This window comes from Oncorhynchus masou, chromosome 31, assembly GCF_036934945.1.
Source record: "Oncorhynchus masou masou isolate Uvic2021 chromosome 31, UVic_Omas_1.1, whole genome shotgun sequence".
Classification (NCBI taxonomy): Eukaryota; Metazoa; Chordata; class Actinopteri; order Salmoniformes; family Salmonidae; genus Oncorhynchus; species Oncorhynchus masou.
The window spans coordinates 69,103,770-69,124,975 of record NC_088242.1 but is presented as its reverse complement, the minus strand read 5'-3'; the positions used below and the strand labels follow the sequence as shown (position 1 = coordinate 69,124,975).

Sequence of the window (21,206 nt, the reverse complement as noted above, 5' to 3'; positions counted from 1 at the left end):
GGCTTCTTCCAACGGCCACAGACCAATGTCCAAAAAAGCGAATTGTCTCCCCGCTATGTATGCATGCTCATTAATGCAACACCATGGAGGACTACAATAATAATGGAGTGGATGGCTCAGAAATAAAAATCTGTTATTTTTAACGCACTTGAATTATTACACACGGGTAGATGTTTTCTTAAACCTGATACTGCAAATGTGACTTTCACATGTTCGTGCAATTCACATATGAGATGAAAACATGTTCCTCACGTGTGAAAGGTGGATCTCATACACGTGTTTATCAGATGTTATTGTGGGTGTAGCAAAATGCTTGTGTTTCTAGCTCCAACAGTGCAGTAACATCTAACAAGTAATATCTAACAATTTCACAATACACACAATACTCTCAAACCTAAAGTAAAGGAATGGAATTAAGAATAAACTCAGCAAAAAAAGAAACGTCCTCTCACTGTCAACTGTGTTTATTTTCAGCAAACTAAACGTGTGTAAATATTTGTATGAATATAAGATTCAACAACTGAGACATAAACTGAACAAGTTCCACAGACATGTGACTAACAGAAATGTAATAATGTGTCCCTGAACAAAGGGGGGGTCAAAGTCAACAGTAATAGTCCGTATCTGGTGTGGCCACCAGTTGCATTAAGTACTGCAGTGCATCTACTCCTCATGGACTGGACCAGATTTGCCAGTTCTTGCTGTGAGATGTTACCCCACTCTTCCACCAAGGCACCTGCCTTGTGTTCCCGGACATTTCTGAGTGGAATGGCCCTAGCCCTCACCCTCCGATCCAACAAGTCCTCAATGCTCAATGGGATTGAGATCCGGGCTCTTCGCTGGCCATGGCAGAACACTGATATCCCTGTCTGGCAGGAAATCAGGTACAGAACGAGCAGTATGTCTGGTAGCATTGTCATGCTGGAGGGTCATGTCAGGATGAGCCTACAGGAATGGTACCACATGAGTGAGGAGGATGTTTTCCCTGTAACGCACATTTTTGAGATTGCCTGCAATGACAACAAGCTCAGTCCGATGATGCTGTGACACACCGCCCCAGACCATGACGGACCCTCCACCTCCAAATCATTCCCACTCTGGAGTACAGGCCTCGGTGTAACACTCATTCCTTCGACGATGTCACTTTCTGACCTTTATTTCCTTTGTTTTGTCATTATTTAGTATGGTCAGGGCGTGAGTTTTGGTGGGCAGTCTGTTTTGTTTTTCTATGATTTAGGGATTTCTATGTTTTGGCCTAGTATGGTTCTCAATCAGAGGCAGGTGTCATTAGTTGTCTCTGATTGAGAATCATACTTCGGTAGCCTGGGTTTCACTGTGTGTTTGTGGGTGTTTGTTTCCGTGTCTGTGTTTTTCACCACACGGTACTGTTTTGGGTTTTGTTCATTCCAAGTTTATTGTTTTCGTATTCAGTTGTTCATGTGTACTATTTCTTATTAAAATAACCATGGACACTTACCACGCTGCATATTGGTCCTCCGATCCTTTTCGCCTCTCCTCTTCGGAAGAAGAGGAGGAAATCAATTACAGACGATAAACACAAGTCCGGCCATCAGCCCTGGTGAGACAAAATCGTGACTCGTCAGTGAACAGCACTTTTTGCCAGTCCAGTCTGGTCCAACGACGGTGGGTTTGTGCCCATAGGCGACGTTGTTGCCGGTGATGTCTGGTGAGGACCTGCCTTACAACAGGCTTACAAGCCCTCAGTCCAGCATCTCTCAGCCTATTGCAGACAGTCTGAGCACTGATGGAGGGATTGTGCGTTCCTGGTGTAACTTGAACAGTTGTTGTTGCCATCCTGTACCTGTCCCGCAGGTGTGATGTTCGGGTGTACGGATCCTGTGCAGGTGTTGTTACATGTGGTCTGCCACTGCGAGGATGATCAGCTGTCCGTCTCCCTGTAGCGCTGTCTTAGGTGTCTCACAGTACGGACATTGCAATTTATTGCCCTGGCCACATCTGCAGTCCTCATGCCTCCTTGCAGCATGCCTAAGGCACGTTCACACAGATGAGCAGGGACCCTGGGCATCTTTCTTTTGGTGTTTTTCAGAGTCAGTAGAAAGGCCTCTTTAGTGTCCTCAGTTTTCATATCTGTGACCTTAATTGCCTACCGTCTGTAAGCTGTGACCGTTCCACAGGTGCATGTTTATTAATTGTTTATGGTTCATTGAACAAGCATGGGGAAACAGTGTTTAAACTCTTTACGATGAAGATCTGTGAAGTTATTTGGATATATACGAATAATCTTTGAAAGACAGGGTCCTGAAAAGGGATATTTTTTTTTTTTGCTAAGTATATGTAAATATTTGGGTGAGCAATGTCAGAGCGGCATAGACTAAGATACAGTAGAATAGGATCGAATACAGTATATACATATGAGATGAGTAATGCAAAATATGTAAACATTATTAAAGTAGTCAGCGATTTCATGTCTATGTATATAAGGCAGCATCCTCTAGTATGCTAGTGATGGCTATTTAACAGTCTGATTGGCTTGAGATAGAAGCTGTTTTTCAGTCTCTTGGTCCCAGCTTTGATGCACCTGTACTGACCTCTGCTTCTGGATGATAGCGGGGTGAACAGGCAGTGGCTCGGGTGGTTGTTGTCCTTGATTATGTTTTTGGCCTTCCTGTGACATCGGGTGCTGTAGGTGTCCTATAATAAATAAAACTTGAAACTCTCTCCAACAAACACACACACACACACACAAAATGCTCACTAGGATATTTGTGTCATTTGTTACAGGATGGTGACATTGTTTACTACAATGCAAAGGACAGTGTGAGTATTTTTATTCCTTCTCTGCCAATGAACAAACACATGGGTCTCACACAGAGCTGTATCTATAATCAACCCACAATCTCACTCAGAAAAAGACTAGTGGTTTGGTATACCACAGCTCCTGCCTCTCTTTCTAACTCACTCTTTTCACTCTTTGCTCTCCCTCTTTTCCTACCTCCTCATTCCCTTTCTCTCTTCCTCCCTTACACCTCCCTCTCTCCCTCCCTGTCTAAATAGCCCTTGCCCCTCTTCCTCTCTCTTAGGTGAAAAGGTCCCTGGTGTGCTTCCACTTTAATTGACATTTGAGATGTATGAGCTGCTACTGTTGCGTTATTACTACTATTTATTACGACTGCTACTGTTGTCTCTTCCTACCCCATGTTAATCCACAGAGTTTGGGCTAAACATGTTTCGTCTTGAAAATGAGGCAGGTTTAACCCAGCCTTCTCCACACACCATTTCTTTCTCTAAACTGGTGTAGTATAATAACTAGACATGTGTCTAATGAGGGACAGTGGATTTGACATGTACACCTACTTGGTCTTAGCCTCCCTGTTTCATACATATACAATCTAATAGTAGACATAGGTTGTAGTCTGTTATAAATCCCGGCCTAATATTCTCCTTTCCTCTCTTCTAGTTGGAGGTGAATCATACAGAGGGTAGGAAGAACCGGATCAGGCCAGCCTTTAAGGAGGACCTGTTGTTTAAACGCTTTACCTCTGATAACGACACTGCTGTACACATCCCTACTGACATCTACGATGGCTGTGAGTACACACCAGATGAGGCAGTGGGAGGAGCTATAGGAATATGAGCTCATTGTAATGGCTGGAATATGATAAATGGTACAGAATCAAACATGTGGTTGGATGTGTTTGATACCATTACCAACTATTCTATTACAGCCTTTACAATGAGCCCGTCCTCATATAGCTCCTCCCACCAGCCTCCTCTGGTACACACAAACACATACTTGCACTATACACACATGCACGTATGTATGCATGAACGCACACACACACACACTACACTCCCCTCCACAAACACACATGCAGCGTAACCATAGATATGACACAGACTGTACAAATCCCTAGATAAATGGTTCCTTTATTAACAGCAGAGCAACATTTTTATGTTTATATTCTTTGTGTCTTTAACTGTAAAATGACCTTGGGGTCATGCACAGACAATTTTAGATCAGAACTCTTAACACCCAGTGTTAAATGTAACACTTGTGTGTATATGTGACCCATTGAAAAAGTGTTAAACTAATAATTTTCAAAGTGTTGAAAAACATACACCCCTAGAGTGTTGCTTCCGTAACACCATGGGTTTTGCTGTTTTTTTGTGTGTTACGGAACAACACGTAGTTTTACAGTATTTGGGTTGGAGGGGTTATAACACTGTAGGGTGTAAAGTCTTATTTTCATATTTCCCAGCATGCCTTGCGAGTGAATGTGACAGATACCCACACATGACTGTGTTTATTAGTGACAGAGACATGGTTGTTGCATTCATTAGGTTTCAGTCCAGAAGCATTTACCAAGTGACTGCCTCACTGAATGTTTTTTAATTGAAAGTAAGCCTTTCATGACCAATGTATTATACATTTCACAAGGCCTAGTTATTCTCAACATTGTGGTCTGAAATTCCTGACTAATGGGGAACATCAGATGGTTATACTACAAAGCAGGATCAATGAGTTAGCCAGCTAACTTGTCCAAATAAAATAAAAACATTTTTTAGACGGCTAACCTTGAATGGGCATGGTGTAATTAACTCAACATCCCTAAACACTATCTAAGTTTAGCTTACTTAATGAACCAGAATACAGTGGCTTGTGAAAGTATTCACCCCCCTTGGAATTTTTCCTATTTTGTTGCCTTACAACCTGGAATTAAAATTGATTTTCTTTACAACATGCCTACCACTTTGAAGATGCAACATAATTTTTCTTGTGAAACAAACAATAAATAATACCAAAAAAATCCATAACTTGAGCTTGCACAACTATTCACCCCCCAAAGTCAATACTTTGTACAGCCACCTTTTGCAGCAATTACAGCTGCAAGTCTCTTAGGGTATGTCTCTATAAGCTTGGCACATCTAGGATTTTTGCCAATTCTTCAAGGCAAAACTGCTCCAGCTCCTTCAAGTTGGATGGGTTCTGTTGGTGTTCAGCAATCTTTAAGTCATACCACAGATTCTCAATTGGATTGAGGTCTGGGCTTTGACTAGGCCATTCCAAGACATTTAAATGTTTCCCCTTAAACCATTCAAGTGTTGCTTTAGCAGTATGCTTAGGGTCATGTTCCTGCTGGAAGGTGAACCTCCGTCCCAGTCTCAAATCTCTGGAAGACTGAAACAGGTTTCGCTCAAGAATTTCCCTGTATTTAGCGCCATCCATCATTCCTTCAATTCTGACCAGTTTCCCAGTCCCTGCCGATGGAAAAACATCCCCACGCTGTCACCACCATGCTTCACTGTGGGGGTTGGTCTTCTCAGGGTGATGAGAGGTGTTGGGTTTGCACCAGACATAGCCTTTTCCTTGCTTTTCCAACACTCTTCCGTAATGCCCAGCTCTGTGGAGTGTACGGCTTAAAGTGGTTGTATGGACAGATACTCCGAACTCCGCTGTGGAGCTTTGCAGCTCCTTCAGGGTTATCTTTGGTCTCTTTGTTGCCTCTCTGATTAATGCCCTCCTTGCCTGGTCCGTGAGTTTTGGTGCCATATTCCGTGTTGTGGTGCCATATTCTTTCAATTTTTTAATAATGGATTTAATGGTGTGCCGCGGGATGTTCAAAGTTTCAGTTTTTTTTTATAACCAAACCCTGATCTGTACTTCTCCACAACTTTGTCCCTGAACCTATTTGGAGAGCTCTTTGGACTTATGGTGCCGCTTGCTTGGTGGTGTCCCTTGCTTAGTGGTGTTGCAGACTCTGGGGCCTTTCAGAACAGGTGTGTGTGTGTGTGTGTGTATATATATATATATATATATATATATATAGTATACTGAGATCATGTGACAGCTCATGTGACACTTAGTTAATTAGATTGCACACAGGTGGACTTTATTTATGTGACTTCTGAAGGTAATTGGTTGCACCAGATCTTATTTAGGGGCTTCATAGCAAAGGCGTGAATACATATGTACGCACCACTTTCTGTAGTTTTTTTTTAATACATTTTTTTTCATTTCACGTCAACAATTTGGACTATTTTATGCATGTCCTTTACATGGAATCCAAATTATAATCCATTTAAAATACAGATTGAAATGCAGCAAAATAGTGAAAACACCAAGGGGGATGAACACTTTCGCAAGGCACTGTATCTGTAGTTAATTCTGGTTGTTAATCCAAGTTACCTTTGTGGTATACAGCTCCTACCTGCAAATCATAATATGCTGGTTTGTGAAGTGATTAGTAATTATATCAGAATACAACCAGAGGGAAGATATCCAACAATTTGACTATTGTATCACCCACAACCTGCATTCAGAATGACTGCTGTGGTGAAGACCTTGACAAGCAAGACTAACTAAATAATCTAAACTGTAACAACCATCTCAGTAGCGGGGCAATAATTCTAAACGTTTATAGATTGGATTAGTTTAGAAAAATGTAAGTTATTTGTATAGTGTAAGATCAATTAATGAATCGGTGTGCATTAAGAAACATAGCTATTAAAACAAACTATTCTAAAAATCAACCTGCAACAATGCTTGCGGGGGAAATATAATAATGAGGCCCCTCCCATGTCTGATAGAGTTAATGGAAATTAAATCGACACAGTCAAATAACAACACCTCGCGGTGTTGATTCCACTGTGTTTCAGATAACACTTAATTTATTCACAACAGGTGTTAACCCCACTAGAATCAACACTCAGATATAACACTTACAACACTTTTTACCCCGACAACGAGTTTTCAGCACTTGCACATTTGCTGTGTGGAAAGTGTTCTATTGATAAACTGTATTATTGTTCAGGTATACAACATGCTCCCTAGAGAGAACCTCCACACATGAAAAGACAGCATGTCCTCTCCCTGTTTGCTGCATAATATTAAGGGACAGAATGTGTTAGATTTGGTTTGCTAGTTGGTTGGTGTGGTAATGGGTTGGTTGGTAGCAGTGTGGTTCACTAGTATTTATCCGCTGTCTGAAAGGTGTGTCTCCTGAGTCCTTCTGACATTAAATCTGACTGCTTTGTCTAATATTGACCGGTGTGCTGCTTTCTGTGTGTGTTCGTGTGTGTGTGTGATTGGACTTACTTGCGCACGCGTGGGTTTTCGTTACTGAGTCACTGTGTTTGTGTGTAGGGTCAATAGCGTGTGGTGTGTTGCGTCAGCCCTCACACGTAGAGGCAGCAGGATGGAGTCACTCCTTCAGCATGCACCTCGGCCTGCTGGGATAGCGTCTGGATCCAAGGTTACCCACTACTGACCTCACAGAGAGGGAGAGGGTGCATGTGGGAAATTAGTATGTGTGTGTGTGCAGGTGTCCGTGTAAGCTAGAGTGCGTGTGTATCTTGTCCCTTCCCAGACTCTGCTGGCAGGGGTCGGGGCTTGTTGCCATGTTTCCTCCTGCGTTCTCTGGGGGGGGAAGATTTGTGATTGGTGGACCGTAATGAGTATGTGTCAGCCCAGTGGCCTACTGGGTAATAGTACAAGCTGTTGCTATTTATAATCCTCATAGAAATCAGTAAACAGAGTGAGAGAGAATATATATATATATATATATATATATATATACAGTTGAAGTCGGAAGTTTACATACACCTTAGCAAAATACATTTAAACTCAGTTTTTCACAATTTCTGACATTTAATCCTTGTAAAAATTCCTGTTTTAGGTCAGTTAGGATCACCACTTTTTTTATGAATGTGTAATGACATAGTAATAGTGGAGAGAATTATTTACTTTAGTTTGTATTTCTTTCATCACATTCCCAGTGGGTCAGAAGTGTACATACACTCAATTAGTATTTGGTAGCATTGCCTTTGAAATGTTTAACTTGGGTCAAACCTTTCAGGTAGCCTTCCACAAGCTTCCCACAATAAGTTTGGTAAATTTTGGCCCATTCCTCCTGACAGAGCTGGTGTAACTGAATCAGGTTTGTAGGCCTCCTTGCTTACACATACTTTTTCAGTTCTGCCCAACCATTTCATATAGGATGAGGTAAGGGCTTTGTGATGGCCACTCCAATACCTTGACTTTGTTGTCCTTAATTAAGCCATTTTGCCACATCTTTGGAAGTATGCATGGGGTCATTGTCCATTTGGAAGACCCATTTGCGACCAATCTTTAACTTCCTAACTGATGTCTTGAGATGTTGCTTCAATATATCCACATAATTTTCCTCCCTCATGATGCCATCTATTTTGTGAAGTGCACCAGTCCCTCCTGCAGCAAAGCACCCCCACAACATGATGCTGCCACCCCCGTGCTTCACGGTTGGGATGGTGTTCTTCGGCATGCAAGCCTCCCCTGTAACGGCGTTCTTCTTTTGTTGAAGGAGAGTCGGACCGAAATGCAGCGTGTAAGTTACTCATGTTTATTTAGAGAAGACAAACGAACGAACTAAACACGAATAACTAATAAATACAAAAATAACAAACAGAACGTGAAACCTATTACAGCCTGACTGGTGCACACTACACAGAGACAGGAACAATCACCCACGAAATACAAGGCGAAAACCAGGCTACCTAAATACGGTTCCCAATCAGCGACAACGAGAATCACCTGACTCTGATTGAGAACCGCCTCAGGCAGCCAACCTATTTAACACACACACACCCCTAATCAGCTACAATCCCAGACACTACAAACCCCAATACGAAAACACAATACATAATAACCCATGTCACACCCTGGTCTGACTAACTAATAAACTAAAACACAAAATACTAAGACCAAGGCGTGACAGAACCCCCCTAAGGTGCGGACTCCCGAACGCACCTCAAAACCATAGGGAGGGTCTGGGTGGGCGTCTGTCCATGGTGGCGGTTCCGGCTCCGGACGTGGACCCCACTTAATAAATGTCATTGTTCCTCCCCTTCGCGTCCATGGATAATCCACCCTAACCGCCGACCATGGCCGAATAGTCCTCACCCAGAACCCTACATAACAGAGGAGCAGCTCGGGACTGAGGGGCAGCTCGGGACTGAGGGGCAGCTCGGGACTGAGGGGCAGCTCGGGACTGAGGGACAGCCCAGCACTGAGAGGCAGCCCAGTACTGAGGAGAAGCCCAGTACTGAGATGAAGCCCAGCCAGGCAGTTGAATCCGGCAGATCCTGGCTGACTGGCGGATCCTGGCCGACTGGCGGATCCTGGCCGACTGGCGGATCCTGGCCGACTGGCGGATCCTGGCCGACTGGCGGATCCTGGCCGACTGGAGGATCCTGGCCGACTGGAGGATCCTGGCCGACTAGCAGATCTGGCGGATCCTGGCTGACTGGCGGATCCTGGCTGACTGGCGGATCCTGGTTGACTGGCGGATCCTGGCTGACTAGCAGATCTGGCAGATCCTGGTTTACTGGCGGATCCTGGCTGACTAGCAGATCTGGAAGAGTCTGGTTGACTGGCAGATCTGGAAGGGTCTGGTTGACTGGCAGATCTGGAAGGGTCTGGTTGACTGGCAGATCTGGAAGGGTCTGGTTGACTGGCAGATCTGGAAGAGTCTGGCTGACTGGAAGAGTCTGGCTGACTGGAAGAGTCTGGCTGACTGGAAGAGTCTGGCTGTCTGGCGGATCTGGAAGAGTCTGGCTGACTGGCAGATCTGGAAGAGTCTGGCTGACTGGCAGATCTGGCTGCTTCATGCTGACTGACGGCTCTGGCTGCTCCATGCTGACTGGCGGCTCTGGCTGCTCCATACTGACTGACAGCTCTGGCGGCTTCATGGAGACTGGCAGCTCCTTGCAGACTGGCAGCTCTAGCTGCTCCATGCAGACTAGCAGCTCTGGCTGCTTCATGCAGACTGGCAGCTCCATGCAGACTGGCAACTCCATGCAGACTGGCAACTCCATGCAGACTGGCAACTCCATGCAGACTGGCAGCTCTTTGCAGACTGGCAGCTCTGGCTGCTCAATGTAGACTGGCAGCTCAGGCTGCTCTATACAGGCAGGAGGCTCCGGCAGCGCTGTAGAGGAGGAAGGCTCTAGAACCGCTGAACAGACGGGTGACTCCGACAGCGCAGGAGAGGGAGGAAGCGCTGGCTGCGCTGAACAGGCGAGGCGCACTGAAGGCCTGATGCGTGGTGCTGGCACTGGTGGTATTTGGCCGAGGACACGCACAGGAAGCCTAGTGCGGGGAGCTGCTACTGGAGGGCTGGGGTGTGGAGGTGGTTCTGGATAGACTGGACCGTGCAGGCGCACTGGAGCTCTTGAGCACCGAGCCTGCCCAACCTTACCTGGTTGAATACTCTCGGTTGCCCTGCCAGTGCTGTGAGGAGAAATAGCCCGCACTGGGCTATGTAGGCGAACCGGAGACACCGAGCGCAAGGCTGGTGCCATGTAAACCGGCCCAAGGAGACGCACTGGAGACCGGATGCGTAGAGCCGGCTTCATGGCATTAGGCTCAACGCTCAATCTAGCCCAGCCGATACGCGGAGCTGAAATATACCGCACCGGGCTATGCACCCGCACTGGGGACACCGTGCGCACCACTGCATAACACGGTGCCTGCCCGGTCTCTCTAGCCCCCCGGTACGCACAGGGAGATTGCGCTGGTCTCCTACCTGACGCAGCCATACTCCCTGATAGCCCCCCCCCAAAAAAAATTTGGGGCTGCTTTTCGGGCTTCCTTGCCAACCGTGTTCCCTCGTATCGTCGGCTCCAATCTCCGGCTGCCTCTTCTCTCCTTAGTGCCTCCACTTGTTGCCATCCACGTCGCCGTGCTGCCTCCTCATACCAGCGCCTCTCCGCTTCAGCTGTTTCTAATTCCTCCTCCTTTTGCTTCTCCAGCTGTCGTTGCCTGTTAATACGCTGCTCCTGTTTGGGCTGCACCTGCCTGTTGACACGCTGCTCGGTCCGAGTGTGGTGGGTGATTCTGTAACGGCGTTCTTCTTTTGTTGAAGGAGAGTCGGACCGAAATGCAGCGTGTAAGTTGCTCATGTTTATTTAGAGAAGACAAACGAACGAACTAAACACGAATAACTAATAAATACAAAAATAACAAACAGAACGTGAAACCTATTACAGCCTGACTGGTGCACACTACACAGAGACAGGAACAATCACCCACGAAATACAAGGCGAAAACCAGGCTACCTAAATACGATTCCCAATCAGCGACAACGAGAATCACCTGACTCTGATTGAGAACCGCCTCAGGCAGCCAACCTATTTAACACACACACACACCCCTAATCAGCTACAATCCCAGACACTACAAACCCCAATACGAAAACACAATACATAATAACCCATGTCACACCCTGGTCTGACTAACTAATAAACTAAAACACAAAATACTAAGACCAAGGCGTGACATCCCCCTTTTTCCTCCAAACATAATGACGGTCATTATGGTCAAACAGTTCTATTTTTGTTTCATCAGACCAGAGGACATTTCCCCATGTGCAGTTCCAAACCGTAGTCTGGCTTTTTTATGGCAGTTTTGGAGAAGTGTCTTCTTTCTTGCTGTCGATATAGGACATGTTTTTACTGTGGATACATATATTTTTGTAGCTGTTTCCTCCAGCATCTTCTCAAGGTCCTTTGCTGTTGTCCTGGGATTGATTTGCACTTTTTGCACCAATGTATGTTCATCTCTAGGAGACAGAACGCATCTCCTTCCTGAGTGGTATGACGACTGCGTGGTCCCATGGTGTTATACTTACGTACTATTGTTTGTACAGCTGAACATGATACCTTCAGGCATTTGGAAATTGCTCCCAAGGATGAACCAGACTTGTGGAGGTCTACATTTGTTTTGATGTCATGGCTGATTTCTTTTGATTTTCCCATGATGTCAAGCAAAGAGGCACTGAGTTTGAAAATAGGCCTTGAAAAACATCCACAGGTATACCTCTAAATGACTCAAATTATCAGAAGCTTCTAAAGCCATGACTTCATTTTCTGGATTTTTCCCTGCTGTTTAAAGGCACAGTTAACAACTTAGTGTATGTAAACTTCTGACCCACTGGAATTGTGATACAGTGAAGTAATCTGTCTGTAAACAATTGTTGGAAAAATGACTTGTGTCATGCACAAAGTAATGGCCTAACCGACTTAACCTTGTTAACAAGGAATTTGTGGAGTAGTTGAAAAACTTGTTTTAATGACTCCAACCTTAAGTGTATGTAAACTTCCGACTTCAACTGTATATACGTGAGTGAGGTTCCAACTGTTCATTTGGACCCAGAGTCCATAAAGGTTTCAGGAATAGACCATGGCTGGCCTATCTCTGCTCTGTGCGAGAGGGTTGTGTATGTGGCGTGGGTGGGTGGGTTGGTATTCATTGTCCTTGGCAGAAGATGTTATAACAGAATGTTATATTGTAACAGAAGACTAACAGTGGTGGAAACCCACAGCTCATCTACCTCACAAGCAAGAGAGGGGGAGGGAGAGGGGGAGGGAGAGGGGGAGGGAGAGGGGGAGGGAGAGGGTGCATTACATTCACTATGAACTCACTAATGGGCAGGAGCCATAGTCAGACCTCCCATTGCTGCCTCAGAAAATGTTAAACAAGCAATCCAATACAGAGAAATTAGGATCCTCCTCTTGATGATATCATCTTTACCAAACTTACAGGAACATGTTCCAGCTGTCTCTTGAGTTTCTGCTGCGTTTTTTCCCAATATGCTGCCGACCTGAACATTTTACATTTTGTATTGCTTCATATGAGCTTGATTTGGCTTGTTAGGAACAAGATAACCAATGGAATTGTCCAAGGTGTGACTTAAGTAAGAGACCCAAAGACTACAGTTGTAAAGTATTTCACAGAGAGATAGAGAGACACAGACACTGCAGAGCCACCACATTAATTCAGATCACGTCCCCATAATGCAATGTATGAATGTAATGTCTTTATAATGAAGGCCCCACACACACACACACACACACACACACACACACACACACACACACACACACACACACACACACACACACACACATCGTCAATCTCCCTTCTTCTCCACTCACCACCTGTGTCCATCCACCTGCCTCTCATATCCTCATCAGTGTGGATCAAGGCCTCAAACTGTGTACAAACCCTTAAAAATATATATGCAAAAAAGTATAAAAAATGTGCGCGTGAAAGAATTCGGTGTGAACACATTTGTGATCAAATCACATGTAGAAAAATGACAATGTGGTTTTCACATTATTTTTTCACCACTTACAGCTCGCCACATCTAGTCTCCCATCCAGGAAGCAACCAGGATCAACCCTGCTCTGCTTCAGAGTAAACCAGCAGTGGGATGCAGGATGCTATGTTGCTGGAATGAATGTGCCAAATCTTGCAACTAGAAAAAAGGCAGTGCAATCAAAGGTCAGGTCAACATAACCAAAGATAGGGAGAATTGCAGGAAAGAGGGATGCGTTTAATTTAATTACGTTATCATTAAAGAAAATCTGTGAATGTTTTTATTTGCTTTCACAAAAAAAAATCCTTCCAATATTTTGTTTTGCTATCAATACTTTTGGATTTATGTTTTGCTTTCAATATCACTTTTTTGCAATACTAAGAATTTTGTTCTCGACTTCAGAAACTTGATATTAATGACACAAAACTAACTCCCTCATTAGAGGATTGCATCAAATAATAACACTATGACTCTATTAAAGATGTTTTATAGTGGCAATACATAATTTAAACATGAACTAAGTGTGTTCCAACCACAGTTTCTGTAAAAGGTGAGGGATGGTGCTGGAGACTACGTAACACTGGAATGGTAGATGTGCAGAACATGAATGTGCAAGTAGAGATAGTGGGGTGCAAAGGAGCAAGATAAATAAATAAATACAGTATGGTATAAGAATGATGGTAATTGGATGGGCTATATTACAAATGGGCTATGTACAGGTGCAGTGATCTGTGAGCTCCTCTGACAGCTGGTGCTTAAAGCTAGTGACGGAGATATGAGTCTCTAGCTTCAGTGATTTTTGCAGTTTGTTCCAGTCATTGGCAGCAGAGAACTGGAAGGAAAGGCGGCCAAAGGAAGAATTGGCTTTGGGGGTGACCAGTGAGATATACCTGCTGGAGCGCGTGCTACTAGTGTGTGCTGATATGGTGACCAGTGAGCTGAGATAAGGCGGGGCTTTACCTAGCAGAGATGACCTGGAGCCAGTGGGTTTGGCGGTGAGTATGAAGCGAAGGCCAGCCAATGAGAGCGTACAGGTCGCAGTGGTGGGTAGTATATGGGGCTTTGGTGACAAAATGGATGGCACTGTGATAGACTGCATCCAAATTGTTGAGTAGAGTGTTTGAGGCTATTTTGTAAATGACATCGCCAAAGTCCAGGATCGGTAGGATGGTCAGTTTTACGAAGGTATGTTTGGCAGCATGAGGAAGGAGGATTTTTGCGAAATAGAAAGCCGATTCTAGATTAAATGTTGGATTGGATATGTTTATTGTGAGTCTGGAAGGAGAGTTTACAGTCTAACCAGACACCTAGGTTTTTGTAGTTGTCCACATATTCTAAGTCAGAACCGTCCAGAGTAGTGATGCTGGACAGGCGGGCAGGTGCGGGCAGTGATCGGTTGAATTGCATGCATTTAGTTTTACTTGCATTTAAGAGCAGTTGGAGGCCACGGAAGGAGAGTTGTGTGGCATTGAAGCTCGTCTGGAGGTTAGTTAACACCGTGTCCAAAGAAGGGCCAGAGGTATACAGAATGGTGTCGTCTGCGTAGAGGTGGATCAGAGAATCACCAGCAGCAAGAGCGACATCATTGGTGTATGCAGAGAAGAGAGTCGGCCCGAGAATTGAACTCTGTGGTACCCCCATAGAGACTGCCAGAGGTCCGGACAACAGGCCCTCCGATTTGACACACTGAACTCTATCAGAGAAGTAGTTGGTGAACCAGTCGAGGCAATCATTTGAGAAACCAAGGCTGTTGAGTCTGCTGATAAGAATGTGGTGATTGACATTTACATTTACATTTAAGTCATTTGGCAGACGCTCTTATCCAGAGCGACTTACAAATTGGTGAATTCACCTTATGACATCCAGTGGAACAGCCACTTTACAATAGTGCATCTAAATCATTTAAGGGGGGGGGTGAGAAGGATTACTTTATCCTATCCTAGGTATTCCTTAAAGAGGTGGGGTTTCAGGTGTCTCCGGAAGGTGGTGATTGACTCCGCTGTCCTGGCGTCGTGAGGGAGTTTGTTCCACCATTGGGGGGCCAGAGCAGCGAACAGTTTTGACTGGGCTGAGCGGGAACTGTACTTCCTCAGTGGTAGGGAGGCGAGCAGGCCAGAGGTGGATGAACGCAGTGCCCTTGTTTGGGTGTAGGGCCTGATCAGAGCCTGGAGGTACTGCGGTGCCGTTCCCCTCACAGCTCCGTAGGCAAGCACCATGGTCTTGTAGCGGATGCGAGCTTCAACTGGAAGCCAGTGGAGAGAGCGGAGGAGCGGGGTGACGTGAGAGAACTTGGGAAGGTTGAACACCAGACGGGCTACGGCGTTCTGGATGAGTTGTAGGGGTTTAATGGCACAGGCAGGGAGCCCAGCCAACAGCGAGTTGCAGTAATCCAGACGGGAGATGACAAGTGCCTGGATTAGGACCTGCGCCGCTTCCTGTGTGAGGCAGGGTCGTACTCTGCGGATGTTGTAGAGCATGAACCTACAGGAACGGGCCACCGCCTTGATGTTAGTTGAGAACGACAGGGTGTTGTCCAGGATCACGCCAAGGTTCTTAGCGCTCTGGGAGGAGGACACAAGGGAGTTGTCAACCGTGATGGCGAGATCATGGAACGGGCAGTCCTTCCCCGGGAGGAAGAGCAGCTCCGTCTTGCCGAGGTTCAGCTTGAGGTGGTGATCCGTCATCCACACTGATATGTCTGCCAGACATGCAGAGATGCGATTCGCCACCTGGTCATCAGAAGGGGGAAAGGAGAAGATTAATTGTGTGTCGTCTGCATAGCAATGATAGGAGAGACCATGTGAGGTTATGACAGAGCCAAGTGACTTGGTGTATAGCGAGAATAGGAGAGGGCCTAGAACAGAGCCCTGGGGGACACCAGTGGTGAGAGCGCGTGGTGAGGAGACAGATTCTTGCCACGCCACCTGGTAGGAGCGACCTGTCAGGTAGGACGCAATCCAAGCGTGGGCCGCGCCGGAGATGCCCAACTCGGAGAGGGTGGAGAGGAGGATCTGATGGTTCACAGTATCGAAGGCAGCCGATAGGTCTAGAAGGATGAGAGCAGAGGAGAGCAGAGGAGAGAGAGTTAGCTTTAGCAGTGCGGAGCGCCTCCGTGATACAGAGAAGAGCAGTCTCAGTTGAATGACTAGTCTTGAAACCTGACTGATTTGGATCAAGAAGGTCATTCTGAGAGAGATAGCGGGAGAGCTGGCCAAGGACGGCACGTTCAAGAGTTTTGGAGAGAAAAGAAAGAAGGGATACTGGTCTGTAGTTGTTGACATCGGAGGGATCGAGTGTGGGTTTTTTCAGAAGGGATGCAACTCTCGCTCTCTTGAAGACGGAAGGGACGTAGCCAGCGGTCAGGGATGAGTTGATGAGCGAGGTGAGGTAAGGGAGAAGGTCTCCGGAAATGGTCTGGAGAAGAGAGGAGGGGATAGGGTTAAGCGGGCAGGTTGTTGGGCGGCCGGCCGTCACAAGAAGCGAGATTTCATCTGGAGAGAGAGGGGAGAAAGAGGTCAGAGCACAGGGTAGGGCAGTGTGAGAAGAACCAGCGGTGTCGTTTGACTTAGCAAACGAGGATCGGATGTCGTCGACCTTCTTTTCAAAATGGTTGACGAAGTCATCTGCAGAGAGGGAGGAGGGGGGGGGAGGGGGAGGAGGATTCAGGAGGGAGGAGAAGGTGGCAAAGAGCTTCCTAGGGTTAGAGGCAGATGCTTGGAATTTAGTGGTAGAAAGTGGCTTTAGCAGCAGAGACAGAGGAGGAAAATGTAGAGAGGAGGGAGTGAAAGGATGCCAGGTCCGCAGGGAGGCGAGTTTTCCTCCATTTCCGCTCGGCTGCCCGGAGCCCTGTTCTGTGAGCTCGCAATGAGTCGTCGAGCCACGGAGCGGGAGGGGAGGACCGAGCCGGCCTGGAGGATAGGGGACATAGAGAGTCAAAGGATGCAGAAAGGGAAGAGAGGAGGGTTGAGGAGGCAGAATCAGGAGATAGGTTGGAGAAGGTTTGAGCAGAGGGAAGAGATGATAGGATGGAAGAGGAGAGAGTAGCGGGGGAGAGAGAGCGAAGGTTGGGACGGCGCAATACCATCCGAGTAGGGGCAGTGTGGGAAGTGTTGGATGAGAGCGAGAGAGAAAAGGATACAAGGTAGTGGTCGGAGACTTGGAGGGGAGTTGCAATGAGGTTAGTGGAAGAACAGCATCTAGTAAAGATGAGGTCGAGCGTATTGCCTGCCTTGTGAGTAGGGGGGGAAGGTGAGAGGGTGAGGTCAAAAGAGGAGAGGAGTGGAAAGAAGGAGGCAGAAAGGAATGAGTCAAAGGTAGACGTGGGGAGGTTAAATTCGCCCAGGACTGTGAGAGGTGAGCCGTCCTCAGGAAAGGAGCTTATCAAGGCATCAAGCTCATTGATGAACTCTCCGAGGCGAGGGAACCTGGAGGGTGATAAATGATAAGGATGTTAAGCTTGAAAGGGCTGGTAACTGTGACAGCATGGAATTCAAAGGAGGCGATAGACAGATGGGTAAGGGGAGAAAGAGAGAATGACCACTTGGGAGAGATGAGGATCCCGGTGCCACCACCCCGCTGACCAGAAGCTCTCGGGGTGTGCGAGAACACGTGGGCGGACGAAGAGAGAGCAGTAGGAGTAGCAGTGTTATCTGTGGTGATCCATGTTTCCGTCAGTGCCAAGAAGTCGAGGGACTGGAGGGAGACAGAGTCGTAAGCATTGGCCAGGTCAATGAATAAGGTTGCACAGTAATGTGTCTTATCGATGGCGGTTATGATATCGCTTAGGATCTTGAGCATGCCTGAGGTGCACCCATGACCAGCTCTGAAACCAGATTGCATAGCGGAGAAGGTATGGTGGGATTCTAAATGGTCGGTGATCGGTTTGTTAACTTGGCTTTCGAAGACCTTGGAAAGGCAGGGTAGGATAGATATAGCTCTGTAGCAGTTTGAGTCTAGAATGTCTCCCCTTTGAATAGGGGGGATGACCGCTGCAGCTTTCCAATCTTTTGTAATCTCCAATGATACGAAACAGAGGTTGTACATTACACTTTTCTCAATATTGATCAATTTCTTGGTTTTAATTGGGAATTGTAATCTAAATCCAACTATCTGTTTTGTGTGTCTGTGTGTGTGTATGTGTGTGGGTAGCCACCACCGTGCAGAATGAGTTGAATTGGACGGAGGCGCTGGAGGATGTGTTTAAGAAGAACAGAGAGGATGACCCTACTCTGCTCTGGCAGGTGTTTGGTAGTGCTACTGGACTGGCCCGATACTACCCAGGTAACACACACACATGCACATGCACATTGAAGCTATATTATCTTTCGTGCCCCTGTAGCCAACTGTATCCTAGTTTTTACTAATTTGTTTATATTGTATGCATATAAACAGAGTCAAAATTCCTACATGGATTCTACCCAGTACACACAAAGCATTAACCTAGATAGGAGCTATACAGAACTTGAATAGAAAAGGAAGTCAGTGATAGTTTCTGAACTCTACTGACTGCATCGGTTTATGAATGATAATGATCTTTATACTGTAACAAGTGTTGTTATCATGTGTGCGTTCTGAAACAACCTCCGTTAAACTTCATCAAAGAGTCACAATGTATTTCAGTGATCCTAACCCAGTTCCACAGTATTGTTGTTAACCCAGACTCTGTCTCTCCTATCCAGCCTCTCCATGGATGGATGCTCGGAAGACCCCCAGTAAAATTGACCTATACGATGTACGCAGGAGGCCCTGGTAAGAAACCTCTCTCTCTCCCTCTCGCTTTCTCTCTCTCACACACACACACGCACACACACACGCACACACACACACACACACACACACACACACACACACACACACACACACACACACACACACACACACACACACACACACACACCAGATACCAGGTTCTCTATGTACAGTCGTGGCCAAAGGTTTTGAGAATGACACAAATATACATTTTCACGAAGTCTGTTGCCTCAGTTTGTATGATGGCAATTTGCAGATACTCCAGAATGTTATGAAGAGTGATCAGATGAAATGCAAGTAATTGCAAAGTCCCTCTTTGCCATGGAAATTGGTCTTGCAGAGGTCTTGCAGAGGTCTTGAAAAAGAATGGTCAACACTACAAATATTGACTCTTTGCATCAACTTCATGTAATTGTCAATAAAAGCCTTTGACACTTATGAAATGCTTGTAATTGTACTTCAGTATTCCATAGTAACATCTGACAAAAATATCTAAAGACACTGAAGCAGCCAACTTTGTGGAAATTATTATTTGTGTCAGTCTCAAAACTAACAACAGCACACAAAAAATAAATAAATAATTGCATTTTGCAAGTGCCTTTTGACTTTAAACACCAGTTGTGCAGTGAGTGCTTTCTATCTGCACTGAACCAAAACAATGACGCGCTGGAGAGAGAAAATGCTTTAGTGGTCAAAACCATTCATCTTGAGGCGATGGGAGAGGGGTGCAATCTGGTGGTTATTACTGTACGTCATATATAAAATGGACATATCTATTTGAATACAGACTAGCTCAAAGCTTTGGTAATCATTGAAAATGACAAATTACCTAATGGATCATGATCATGTTCTGGTAAAACAGTGGGGTGCAAAAACAAATATTTGCTCCCCTATTTTGAAAGCCGGGTTGCAGATGCTCCGTTTGCTCCATTGCTCAGGCGCCTACGACTGTGTTTATAACCTCTGTATGTATTGTGTTTATAATATCTGTGTGTACTGTGAGTATATTTATAACCTCTGTGTGTATGTGACTTGTGTGTGTGTGTAGGTACATTCAGGGAGCTGCCTCTCCCAAGGACATGCTGATCCTAGTGGACGCGTGAGTCACAACATGTAGTTCTATATGACATTACCGCATAGTAACACTATACCCAACTAGCCCAACACACTAGCCCAACATAGTACAGTATACCAGAGTACCTCCCTCTTGTATCTTGCAGTGTAGTTTTGGGGTAGGTTGAATCATATAAAGATAACTTCATCATTCTAATTCTTTGGGTTGAATCTAAAGGCCAGTTTATACCAGGTCTAATGGGTCTAACGACATGTCTGTAGACAATTAGAAGTGTCGCTGGTCAAAATGACATTTAATTTATACTACGGTGGAATGTCTATACTGTCGCTGCGAATGTCAGTTTCCTTGTCACACAGACATTAAAGAAGTTTAAGTCTCTGCGACTGTTGCCATGTCCGTTGTCGTGGTTACCCGGACCGCCACAGCAACCAGACCAAATCCTCCTGTGACAAGATGATGCATGAGTTCTAAAATTCTCTGATAGAATGACCTACTTCTATTTCGTCACACTGTGTCAGTAAGCTATTTTCTGTAAGCTCGCCATTATCTTGTAAATAATTATGTTGTTGTGAGTTTATTTTCCTCTAATAATGACTAATAAGTTAAGACATTGTCAGCTATACTCTGGTCATTATTTGAACTGGATATCCAGCTAGCTAATGAGCTAGCTAGCAACGAACCAAAATATTGTTTAGAAAACAGTTTTTAGTTGCCTGGCTTGCTAGTTTGGCATTTACTGAATACATTTTTAAACTGGGTTTAAATGGGTTTATAACTAGAGAAAGTATGCTATTTGGAGCACCGGGCTACTGATATCATGCAGCCTTTCATTTTTGTGTATATACTTAATCATAACAACAACGTCAATAGAATGTTCATGATGTCACTACGACATTTGTCTACAGACATGTCGATAGACAGATTAAACTGCTTAAATGTCTCTATAGGAGTGGCAGTGTGTCTGGTCTGACTCTGAAGCTGATCAAGACCTCAGTCAGTGAGATGCTGGAGACTCTGTCTGATGATGACTATGTCAACGTAGTTTATGTAAGTATACATACATACATACAGAACCTTTAGAAGTATTCATACCCCTTGACTTATTCCACATGCTGTTGTGTTACAGCCTGAATTTAAAATAGATAAAAAAGAGTAATTGCTAGACAACCATTTTCAGTATTTATACCCCTTAACTTATTCCACATGTTGTTGTGTTACAGCCTGAATTCAAAATGGATAACAAAAAATGTAATTGCTAGACAACC

The 21,206-nt window shown here is 45.3% G+C and overlaps 1 protein-coding gene and 1 pseudogene across 1 annotated transcript; one reads left to right on the top strand and one right to left on the bottom strand.

Annotated features, from left to right (window-relative positions):
- The window catches only part of LOC135524345 (voltage-dependent calcium channel subunit alpha-2/delta-1-like), a 110,314-nt pseudogene that overhangs the window by 28,141 nt on the left and 60,967 nt on the right, over nucleotides 1–21,206 (top strand).
- LOC135524344 (uncharacterized) lies at nucleotides 15,033–15,889 on the bottom strand (the record flags this gene model as incomplete). The annotated part of the gene is made up of 1 exon (XM_064951799.1): nucleotides 15,033–15,889. A coding segment is annotated over one exon (837 nt), but the record flags the coding sequence as incomplete, so codon positions are not given.